The 12,301-nt window shown below is 34.7% G+C and overlaps 2 protein-coding genes across 3 annotated transcripts in view; one reads left to right on the top strand and one right to left on the bottom strand.

Annotated features, from left to right (window-relative positions):
• The window catches only part of LOC126926270 (putative fatty acyl-CoA reductase CG5065), a 153,282-nt gene that overhangs the window by 77,236 nt on the left and 63,745 nt on the right, over positions 1-12,301 (top strand). The gene's annotated exons all lie outside the window — the stretch shown is intronic.
• LOC126926269 (putative fatty acyl-CoA reductase CG5065) lies at positions 4,471-10,797 on the bottom strand. Its single transcript, XM_050742529.1, has 8 exons — positions 10,662-10,797; positions 6,680-6,964; positions 6,260-6,576; positions 5,913-6,160; positions 5,492-5,675; positions 5,032-5,217; positions 4,684-4,938; positions 4,471-4,612 (listed from the first exon to the last, which is right to left on the bottom strand). The coding sequence occupies exons 2-8, from the start codon at positions 6,923-6,925 to the stop codon at positions 4,534-4,536; spliced, it is 1,515 nt and encodes a 504-aa protein (XP_050598486.1). The 5' UTR covers positions 6,926-6,964; positions 10,662-10,797; the 3' UTR covers positions 4,471-4,533.

Here is a 12,301-nt window from a genome sequence, read left to right as displayed (position 1 = left end):
AAGGTGGCCGATTTAAGGGGTGTTGGCTTCCCCGGTGGCCATCGGTGGATGAGCAGCGTCCCAACTGCCCCGGAACCGTCTTGGAGAGACGGTGGGGCTAGGAAAGAAGCCCTGTTTGACTTGAGACGAGTGAAAGCCTATGCAGACCTCAATAATACAGGTACCAAGGTCTGGGTAACGAGTGTGCTGGTTAGGTGTGATACCAACCCATGGCCCAAGGACTCCCCTGGTCCGGTATGGCCACGATGGCCGGGTACGGACTCGTTAACTACAACTGCTACGGTAGCAAGTACTAGATGTTCCTCTCGTGCTTACCATCGTCTCGTCTTGCCTGATCGCTTGCAACTCTTTGTCTATAGCACTCCTCCTCGTTTTCCCATATATATGGTGCCGAGGTACCCTTAACAGGAAGTTTTCTTTCGGAATAGGAAAACAGCTTTTTCTTGTCGAAGGCCCTTGCGCTTTTTCTGGAAACCCTAGGGTTTATTCCTTCACGACACCCTGCCAGCATGTTTTCTTTCACGACATCCCGGTATCGGACGTCGTTTCGCAGGCCATGTGGTCACATAGGTGCTTAAAGTAGTGTCCTGAATTAGAATGTTCTAAAATAGCGTCTTTTTGTGATTTTTTTTACCAAGGAAAGAAAGAAATGAAGTTATTGAATTTAGTTGGTTTTATATATGTTTAGCGAATACAAAAAAAATTTTTTTAAAGTGAAAAAAAATTATAACAGATTTCTAAGGCTATTTCACTCGCCACCAGATACTTGGGTCAAACGTGAATATGAAACTCGCGATATTCATGTTTGGGCCAAAATCTTCATCGCGAATCTGACTGTCTAAAGTACGGGAAGGGGTTAAGTCAGTGTTATAATCATTCAGCCAGATCTTAACCGAAATAGGGATTCGACAGATTCGCGGCGTCGATTACCGTATCGTAACGAAAATTTAAGACTCTTGTTGGCACGTTCTACCGCTAACACGTCACTCCGCGAGGCGGCCGGACAAGTACTATCTTTAATGCGCGTGACGTAAGTCCAGCTTAATATAATTTTAATCGTATACGCTTGGCATTTTAATTAACACAGGTTATTTTTAAATGGACTCTGCACCCGGACACTGAACCGCGCGCATGTGTTTATAGTCGATATCTGCCAAGTGTGTTGTGGAACAATCAGCTGCCTTGTGTTTCTCTTCATCGGTTGTTATGTGTTTTCTTTTATGTCTATTTTCCTGTAATATCTATTTGTTTATTTCTCATTCCTGTAAATTCTGTGGAAGGCATTAATCTAAAAGAAAGGGCGGAGGCAATACTCTCGATGTCTACAAATGATGATTGCGACGAAAATATAACAAGAAAATGTCATTCACTTGCGATTGTAACGCCTATCGTAATAGCAGAAGAAGGATTATCATCTACTAAAAATAAGTCTGCTATCGCGAATGAGATTCGTTGCGTGATTAAAAATGTAACAAGTTGTGGTGCAGATATAATCAGCGAGAAATTTATAAAGAGAGCGATAAAAAAAATAAATGTCCGAAAATTCAGTAACCGTTTAAATTATTGTAGTAATTAATGAGCCGATGATATTTTTGATATATATTGTATTGATAATGATAATTGACAATTAATAGAGGACGCAATTAAATATACAATGGCAAGGAGTCTACGATCGCATGCTACTTGTTGCTATTCCCACTCTGTGTTCCATATCAAAGATCAAACAATAATGCGACTACACGATAGTAGATATCGACACTGTCACAGTTCTGTAATGATATTCGGTATGAAACATCTCTAAATACTCGTACTTTTAATAACACCACCATCTTTCTCAAGCTGGATAATGTCATTAATGATTCGATTAACATTTCTACCTCAAAAACCAAAGAAGAAAATGCTTTGAATCATCTTAAAATGTGAAAGATTGGCAGTAGTTGACTTTTTATCGTTGATTGTTTCTACGCTTGCATTTATAGCAGCACACGAGTCATAGGACGATTCGAATTGAGAGTGACTCATGTTGTTGTTTTGTCTCGGAGTATTAACACCTTTATGGTATACGAAATGTAATAATATACAAACTCCGAACAAAACAATATAGCCGCTACGTGCAACCGTCAACCGAAGTTAAATTTAAATTTTCCGGTACTCTCCCGACCATTATAAATAATTAACGCGATCGTTAAGACAATCAGTTAGTCAGTTATAAGTCTGTTATTATCGCCCATTCTTATAATCAATCAATCAGTTAGCTAATATCGAGCAATCTTATAGCGATTAATATCGAGCGAACGTTTACATTACCTTGTATACTCATATCGAGCAACATTGAGCGAACGACGACTAACTCTGTACTACGAATAATTTTAAATACATTTGACTATACAAAGCATTAACTCGTCTCGTCACTATATATACCAACATGTTTAATTGTATTCCACAGACTGAAATTAACGTCGCCGACGATCAACGGTACAAGCACTTTCATTGATTATTTGATATTAGTAGTGGCCGTCGATGCTGTCATTTGAGAATGTTTATTAGAACAAATAAGGATTACGATTTTTATACATTTATATTTTTGCTAATCTGATTACTACAAACTATACCATTATATATGCATATTTTTATATATCGCATTTTTAATCTAATTACGTGCGAAGCCCAATGTTGTGGAACCCGAAGAACGAGGTGGTCCATGTGGTGCGGGTCTGCATTCTATCCGCAATAATACACACGTTTCATTGGAAAATTAGCCACCTAGTCGACTATGACGTGAATCGTGAGCAATCGTGTATGGACCAGATAAAGTTTACGCCTTTGCTTTATCTTTAACATAATTTATTATGGAGTCGTGAACGTAAAAATCGCAAATATAATGCACTTGTTATCGATGCAGGCACATAATTCCATCCTTGATTAAATCCTTAAAATTATCGCATGCAATCTTTCGCGAACCCTAATCCTGATATTTGTTGATCGAGGATGTAACTGCATTGATTACATGGATTACATGGTAGTTGCAACTTTCGCCGAGTGTCATAGATATTTGGAGTGTTTGAATTCGACTAATTTTTAAAAATTATAAGTTTTGTTTGGTATTCACCGATGATCGATTTAAAATATTTTATATGAGCACTTTAGCGAATATGCATGAGTAAAGGAGATAATTAATCCTATTTTTTAGGAACACGTGGCCCATTTAATCTTTGATATTAATTAAAAAGCCGTAATATTAAGTTCTGAATAGCCAAGTTTTTCATTTAGTCGCTGAAAATATATCGTGAATAAACCCAATTTAAGGAGTGGAAGGGGTAATTTGCGAACCATGGTTCTTTTGAGACTTCTTTCCTCGTTGAAGAAAATCGGTCGAAATATCCCTGTGCTTGGCTTAGCCTCCTTCCACGAACGAAACTATGTCAGCTTGAGCAATATAGTGCAGAAGGATACCAAATGAACGATGCATGGTTAGTAGCTTACAAGTCGTAGAGAAGAACATTATGGGATTTGCAGATGCAAATCATCCTGCGAGACGTTTTCTAAGAAAAATCAAAGATTGAACATCAAATCTGCATACTCGTTGAAATCCGTAACGTCCTATCGTAAACTGCTCCAAGGTGTTTTCGAATAGAGAGGATTAGTACTTTCTCTGAACCTTTGCCTTCATAAATAATTAATAAACAAATATACATGTAAACAATTTTTTTACAAGTTTACTCATCGTAGGAAAATCACACACGCACTGCAGTGGCCGAGTTCACAGAAAAACCACGTACTCATTACAAATTTAAGAGCTGTTAATAAACGTGGCAAACACTGTCTTCTATGAATCACACACAATTTCCGTACAAATCATTGATCACTTATATTGCGATATTCACATACATGCACATGAAATAAAACCGTATATTCTATTTATATTTAACTTAAATAAAAACCTACCTACTACTTATTATGTGAAATAATATTTTATCCAGCTCTGAATGTCACGTCTAGTCTCTGTTTCGTCGATATTGTATCATATATTTTAACACCGACTGGTCAAAGACCAACGAGGTTTGTGAGTAAACAACTTGAGAGTCAAAGTTATCCTTTAGAACTAGTGAAGGATTCTTAGAAAAATTTTACTTTGGAATTATATTATTTTAAAATTTATTTATTTTCTATTATCATTGTCTATTTCTCAGTAGATTTTTCAATGGTAAATTACTATTATCAACGAATAACCATCTCTTAACTTTTGTTTGGTGAATGATGATAGAGGATTTTGTCATTATAATGTTGTCCTTATAATGGAAAAATGTTCATATTTAGTAAGCAGATGAATTGCTTACAGCTCTGAAATCATGTGCATATAAATACCTGCATTATTATTAAAATTGTATAGAAAAAATAAACAATGTCATAAACGGATTTATTTAGAAAGGAGACGAATGAAAAGACAAAATGAAAAGGATGATGAATCCCTTCTTCGTAAAATTGAATTTATATAGTCTTTGGTTCAAAGATAAAAAAATACCGTTCAAGTAGTCAGTATACAAAATATAATATTATCCATAACAAACTAATTATGCCGAATATTTTGGTGATCTGATGTATCCAGTACAACCTGAAATAACCAAAAATATATGTATTTATATTAATTCCTACTTTTTTATACAAAGATCCTTTTATACGCACCTTGATAATCGTTGTCGGGCTGTTGGCTGAAACTCTTGTTTTAGAATAAATTTCCTGATACCCATCATGTAAATTAGAAGATACTTCTCCCATTTCATATCCCGTAAATCTAGTTTGACCATATCGCTGTCGTGTAGCATTTTCACCTTCCTCGCCAAGTCGGAACAGTTATCCCTTTGAAAAGTCCATTCGTTCATGGTGAAATGTGATACTGATGTGCACAATTTGTAGCCAGATTTTAGATGTTTCATCATTCTGAAATATCATTTTTAATTGTTATTGTAGATGAACACAAAGATTGTCTCAGAAAGATTGTCCTCTTTGTTCGAGGTTCGATAGAATACTCACATTGGTTTACTACCTCGGAGTCTTAAAAAGATATCTATGATGAACGCAGGCAAAACATACGGAATTACACTCAGAACGTTAAAAATATATTTATTAGCTATCATTGGACAACTCGGGTACCATAACGTATCGTTCAGTGGCGTTTCTCTGCTATGCTTCAACACGAGCTGTTGGAACTGACCCCACCTTGTCAATAGGAACATTTATATTATTACAATTATTGCAACTATACTTAAAGCACAGTTTACTGTTATGTTAGTATCTCGGCAAATATTACGTAATTTAGATAAATATTATGTCATATCACTACTTTTCGAAATTGAAGTATTGAGAGCAAAAGCGAACTTTTGTATTCTACGTTCATTTGCGTATTGTTCACATTCCTTAAACAAACTGAGTTTTTTGGAATACTGTAACAATCGAATTACATGAGTTGAAAAAGATTCGTAATACATTTTACCCAATAGGATTAGCGCTACTCGTGCAATTGTAAACTTTAACTTCGTGCTTAGGATGTAGCGTGACATGCCATGCAGTACATATTATCATGTCGACTACGTAATCGAGAGGCACTACATCCACTCTTCCATCTCTCCTACCGCGTATTGCTGTTGCACATCCTCTACCGATTAGGAGCATGATACCTGGTTACATTAAATTGGTATAGAAATTATTTGTGATTTTCGATTATCAGAAATGTAGCACTAAATAGATTGGAAAGAATTCTCATAATTGTGAACAACAACAAACTTGAACTATAATAATGACGAACTAATGGAAATCCTCTTATTTGGCTTCCCACAAACCAACAGATTAACTCCACTTTTCTGAAATGTGACGAGTATTGAACAATTATCATTGCAAAGGATTTCTGAAAATACCTGTTATTGCAGAAATATTCTGTATCCAACCAGGACATGGTTCTTCTATCGAGGCACCAATTACGCTTGGCCGTACTATCGCAACTGGCAGATCTTTGCAATTGCTTGCTACAATTTGCTCTGCTAAATTCTTACTGAATGTGTATGTGTTTGGATAAGTTTTTAAAATCTTTTTTTCTATTTGGTTGATCGATGTTTTGTCGAATTTGTTACAGATATCTATTACTTCCGAAGGTTTCAAGCTCGTGCTGCAAAGTTAATAATATGTGAACATATCCTTCACGTTACAATTAGAAATATTATATTCGTAAAACATGGAACAATGTCTGCGTATAACTTATTCTTACGTATAAACTCTTTCCCCAATCTCGTGTAGATTCGCATTACTAAAAGCTGTGCTAACGTGGACGAAGCTAATTGGATGCTTTAGTTCGTTCCAAAGATCGATGACACGAGCAGTACCTTTCGTATTCACATTAATGGTCACCTGTAACGGCTCGTTGAATATCACAGTGGCCGCGGCGTGAAACACTATGTTTACTTTCTCTAACAGCAGATTTCTATCTTCTCGCGAAAGACCTAAATCTGGCAGACTCAAATCACCTCTCATAGGATAAACTCTGCTCAAAGTCGAGGGGTGTTTTGCTTTGATGTCATCGTAGATCTGAAGATGAAAAAGTACCAGCTCAATTACAGAAAAGAAATTTAATCAATTTGGTTTCTGACAGACTTAAATATTGAAAGAAACGAGAATAATATTTACGAACAGGATCATCTATGAGCTTCTTAAATCGTTGTTCTATCGTTTCGTCCGTTTTTGGACGAAGTAGTAGAAAAATGGCAGCAATGCGAGGACACATGCGGATCAGTTTTTCCAGGACAGCTTTTCCAACGAAACCGGTTGCTCCAGTCAGAAGAATCCCACTACCGACGTAGAATTCTTCGAGAGTATTCAACTTATTCAACCCTTTATTGATCGCATTTTCATTCCTTTCTCTATTGATCGTATCCATGTTTCAGGATCTTCACACTTGCTGTCCCTATATTTGCCACTGAATTATCAAATAGTAAGTCGAAAAGTCTTTAAAATAATATACACAATTTTTATAGTTGTAATCTTCAGCTTAAACAATCTTTTTTGTACTTTCCTTCAGCCCCTTTATTTTTTGTTTTATTTGTATATATGTGGATATTGCCGTATACAGTGATCGGTAATTTGTGTGGAAAATGTGCATGGTTCGTGCGAGACAGTGTTTGCCTACATTTAGCAGCATCTCGAGAAAATTTAATGCGTATGTGATTTTTCTGTGCACCCGTGGACAGGATGAACACGGCTGTGTATGTGAAATCTGTATCAACATTGTTTTTATATATGCTGTTATTCATTAATTATATATGAAGCAAGAGCACTCATATTTCCGATATGGCATTATAGATTTTAATGAGTAAACAGGTTTAATCTATTATATTACCGATGATTTTTCTTAGAAAACGTCACGCAGAATGGATTACGATTTCGAATGTCACTATCTCCTTTTCTACGACTCGTATGAGGTAAGCTGTCGCTCACGTTAGTTTGATTTGAAGATTGCTATATACTCCGCTGCTTGAGCTGACCGATTTTCATATGTGTCAGGAGATTTGCTCGCGCACAGTAATATTTCAGCCGATATACAATTGTAAGTAACTAAAAATACAGCTGAAAATGCAATTTTTTAATTCTTGATTTTCATCTTATTTTAACTTCAAGAATGTGTAAACAAATAGTCTATTGTCACGTTTCGCGCTCCATACGAGCCGTAAGGTAATACGTTGTGTAACTCGCGAATAACACGAGCCACAACTCTAGGCATCTGGAATTGAAAATGAAAAATTTAAAAGAAATAAGAGATACGACGCGTACAAATACTTCAATATCACAATAAATAAATAAACAAGAACACGACATTATTATTGAACAAAATTAAAATTCAAGAATATCCAAGAAATAGAAACAAGGAAGAAGACACGTACCCCACCACAATACGCAGTACAACAAGCAGATAACGGAAGATGAGCTGCTATGACCTTTTCACGCAGCATCAACAGCGACAAACAATTAGCACGCGCCAAAGGGTCAAGTACCGGCATCAGCAAACTAACCACGTGTTTAGCAGAGTACAACCTAGCATCGGCAGAAACTAATACTGCAAAAAGAATGTAGCAACAAGGACTAGTAAAAGAAAATGGGAAAAGTGAATAATACTTCCACGAAAACCACATCAGTTGCAACCCTAATTGGTAGGATACCAGCAGAACCAAAGTGTGCAGCACCTGCAGAAGTAATCACGTACCAAAACTTCGCGCCAGCATTGAATAATCACGTAACAATTAGCCCATCATTGTCTTACCATAAATAAGTGTAGCCACTTAGAGACAGTAGTGAGTCAGTTAAAAATTTGTCAAGACATCAGTTATCAAGACTTCAATTATTCAGTTCAGTTATTCAGTTCAGTAAGAGTCGCTCACTTAAAAATTTGTTAAGGGTTCGATCATTCAGTCACTAAGAATCAGTTATGTCGAGTATAGAATTGGTCGAGAGTTAATATGAAGTTCAGAAAAACAGTAGTCTTTGCGAAGCTCTGAATTGTTTCACTATAGTCTTTGAGTAAGGAAGTTAGGAAGTAAAACCAAGCATTTGAAATAAAACCAATCGTCAACGATTAATATAGTCAATCATCTAACAACTACACTATCTTCGTACGATAGTCCAAGAGTGCGATCGACAACACATATAAGCAAGGTAAGAAACTAAACATTGTAACATTTTCTTTTTCGATTTCGGTCTTACACCACATTTACTCGAGTAAAATTATTTATTGACTATTATAGTCAACAATCAAGAAGATATTAAGAATGATTATATTTTCCAAGAAAACTTTAATCCTCTCCGTGCTATTACTCCTGCACATAGCGGCGAAGGTGAAGTTGAAATTTCGCTTATCGACTCTATTGATACGCTAGTTAACGGTAGCTATACGGTTATATTAATCCCTTAACCTACAACTACGGGCATAGCCCATAGTACGATGATCGGACCAAATATAAATATTACGGGCATAGTACGAGTCATTGTACTACACAAGTTGTGCGAATGACTCGAAGGCTGCGTGAGCTTGTTTACGTTTTCAGACGTAGACTTTAGTATGAAACTAATAGTACTCTACTTATCGAAACAAAACAAAACAAAAACTCGAAAGTGGTGTAAATGCAATAGAATTAACAAATATATATAGTGTTGGATATTTAATGGAACTGTCAATCAATCTTAATCTGTATTTGAATAAATGAAATTTCATATGAAGGTGATTGTTCCATTATCCATTTACATTTTTCCATTTACTTATTTTTATTATTATTCCATTTTTTATTATTCCATTGACAGGTATATTTATAAAGAAAGTGATAAATAAAATAAGGGAAATGTATTTTTTCACGAAGTATACTTCAGTTTATTTGGGTATGTTACAGTTTATTTTATTAAAAACAAGGAATCTGTACCATCTAGCACTTTGACGGCCACGACACCCGTATTCGGCTGTCACTTATTTGACTACTTGCGAAGAATCGTCGTAGTTATTTGAAAAGATATTCCAGAGGAAATAATAAAACTATTGAATTATTATAAAAGTAATACGGAAATGGCTTATTAAAAAAATTATTTAGAATGTAAAACTTTAAAGCATTCTATACATAACTGAGGTTAATCGGTACAACTAGAACAATAAGTTGTTGTTTTCTTTTAATTCTTTTGTGTCTTTGTTCGGTTCATTCGACGTCGTTTATTTGCATAACATAGTTTGCATACGCATCTAATGCTTCTTCCGGAATCAATTTTCCGAACGGTGATATTATGCTGGCTCTGTCGAAGACAAGGATTTTTCGTATTTTCAGACAACCCTAATAACTTTGCAGCTAATAACTCTCCAAATATTCTAATATTTATATCCTTCCTTGTTGCAATTTTGTAAACCGTCAAAGCGTTTACAACAGATATTCCCAGAAGGAGTTGAGCGCCAAATTTTCTGTACCATTTGATTCCTTTTCTAATTTTGGTAGCATAAGAAACCATTTGGTCGGAATAATCTATACCATACTTTCCTTCATTATATTCAATGACAGCTAGTGACTTTAATATTGCGAACAAACGAAACGAGAACGAGTTTTTGAGACCACCACTTGAGCGACTCGCATTTCTAAAATATCCATGGGAGTACTTAACAGAGAACACTTGGTAGTGTGGTACGCGTGGTCTGATAGAGATTTCCTTGAAAACACGCGTGACAGTCAACGTGTGAAAATGTAAAATAACTAAAATATTTCGCATGATTAATATAGTCTCCGCGGAGTGTATTTTCAACTTTCATAAACACGTGAAGTTGAAGCAAGTCCTAACAATAACTTGTGAAAAATCGTTCCTAAACTCAATTTTTTCCAGAAAATAGCCAAAGTTTCATTTAACTACCATATAAAGGCGAATGTTCCGATCATCTTTAGTGATTCGTTATAAACTATTCAATAACGACAATAATGAATCATTTTTACAGCGTAAAGTGTAAAATACAAAATTAATATTTAATAATTCAAGAACTTCATTTAACGTATTGTAGTAATTAATGATCCGACGATATTTTTTAAATATACGATGTTGGTGATGATGTTAATCGAAAACATGAGTGGAATATAGTATGATAAGGAATTGCCTGTTACCTGTTGCTATTTCCACTCTCTATTCTTTACCGAAGATCAAACAAAAATACGTCTGCACGGCAGTGGATCTTGAAACGTCTGTCACAGTACTGTAACAATCACGATGTGACACTACTATGGATACTCGTACTTTTAAAAACACCACCCTACTACTGAAACTGGATAATAATATGCATGAATGATTAAATTAACATTTTTACCTTCAAAACCGAGGAGGAAATAATCTTGCATATAACTTTGAATATAATTTCCAAATTTTAGAATTTTAGTGTTTTAGAATTTTAGAATTTCAGAATTTTAGAATTTTAGAATTTTAGAAGTTTAGAATTTTACAATTTTACAATTTTACAATTTTATGATTATCATTGTACAGAATTGATTAAAATGAAGGCAAATGAAGGAAAATAGTTGAAATGTAAATTCCATCTCATATTATGAACGATCCATTTTGCTGAGATTAAAAAACACCAATTAGAATTAGAATACATATCCCTTCAAGTCTCCAAAATAATTAAAAAAAAAAGGGGGGGTTAGATACCAGTTCCTGTTGTGAAAATATTAATATCTAGCTAATGCTGAAAATATATATGTGTAACATATATTCGTGTAATTAATGCTGCGTAGAATAAAATGTATTTAAAGCATAATTTCATCCTGATGTAAGAAAATCCAAAGCACAATACTACTAATACTAATTATTAGCGTGGATTTTGTATCATGTATGGAAACACTTAAAAATAGCAATATTGAAAATATATAAATGAAATAAATAAAAGTATAAATAAACGTATTGATTCAGCATATTTCGTCACGAAATTATTTAAAGAAGGCTTTCATAGAAAAATGGAAACGTATTTTAAGTAGAATACTCATCAATCAGGTAAATTCAATAGCATGATGGTTGCAAGCCATAATGGAATCGAAAGGAAATTTTAGTATCAGGAAAAGATTGCGAATAGTGGGACTCAGATTTTGATAAAACTTGAGACTAGAAGAGCGGCTCAAAATACTAAATACGTATCTTGTTTTCGTTGCTGTAAACCGAGTTTACGAGGTGTAACCACCCTGTAAAGTTCAACCCCTAAAAGATTGTCTGGGATACAGTTAAAGTAGACAAATATTTGTGAATAAAAATTTCAGTGTATTGAACGAGAATACTGCAGTTAATAAGAAATTTTCAAAAGCGTTTGAGGAGATTACGTCCGCCATGTCTATTTGAAAAATTACGGCACGTAAAATTATAAAAAAATTATAAAATTATAAAAATTATGCACGCGACAAAAAAGTTACATTTTTTGTCAAAGCTGCTACTATACATTATACATATATATATGGTTTCCTCACTAGTTAATGTTATTATCCTATTTACATTCCGACCTGTCGTCTCTTTCTTATTACGACGGCAGACATTAGCGTCGCCAGCGATCAACGCTACCAGCACCTTAATAGATAACTCGACAATAATAGTGACCATCAATGCTATAATTCGAGAATGTTTATTGAAACTAATAAGCATCATGATTTTCACACATTGATATTTCTCTTAAAATGTATATATTACATGCAGTTCTAATTTTATTGTGTGCGAAGTTCAGTGGTGTTGAATTTCAAGAACCAGGTGCTGCATTCTGTTTGCAATA

Source organism: Bombus affinis, chromosome 17 (genome assembly GCF_024516045.1).
Source record: "Bombus affinis isolate iyBomAffi1 chromosome 17, iyBomAffi1.2, whole genome shotgun sequence".
Taxonomy (NCBI): Eukaryota; Metazoa; Arthropoda; class Insecta; order Hymenoptera; family Apidae; genus Bombus; species Bombus affinis.
The sequence above is the reverse complement of the archived record's forward strand: the minus strand, read 5'-3'. Positions and strand labels throughout refer to the sequence as shown.

Coding starts and splice junctions, on each gene's coding strand:
- LOC126926269 (XM_050742529.1), bottom strand. CDS start 6,925: ATGGATACGATCAATAGAGAAAGGAATGAAAATGCGATCAATAAAGGG. Junction 4,939..5,031: donor CTCCGAGGTAGTAAACCAAT/GTGAGTATTCTA, acceptor ATGATATTTCAG/AATGATGAAACATCTAAAAT. Junction 4,613..4,683: donor GCCCGACAACGATTATCAAG/GTGCGTATAAAA, acceptor TGGTTATTTCAG/GTTGTACTGGATACATCAGA.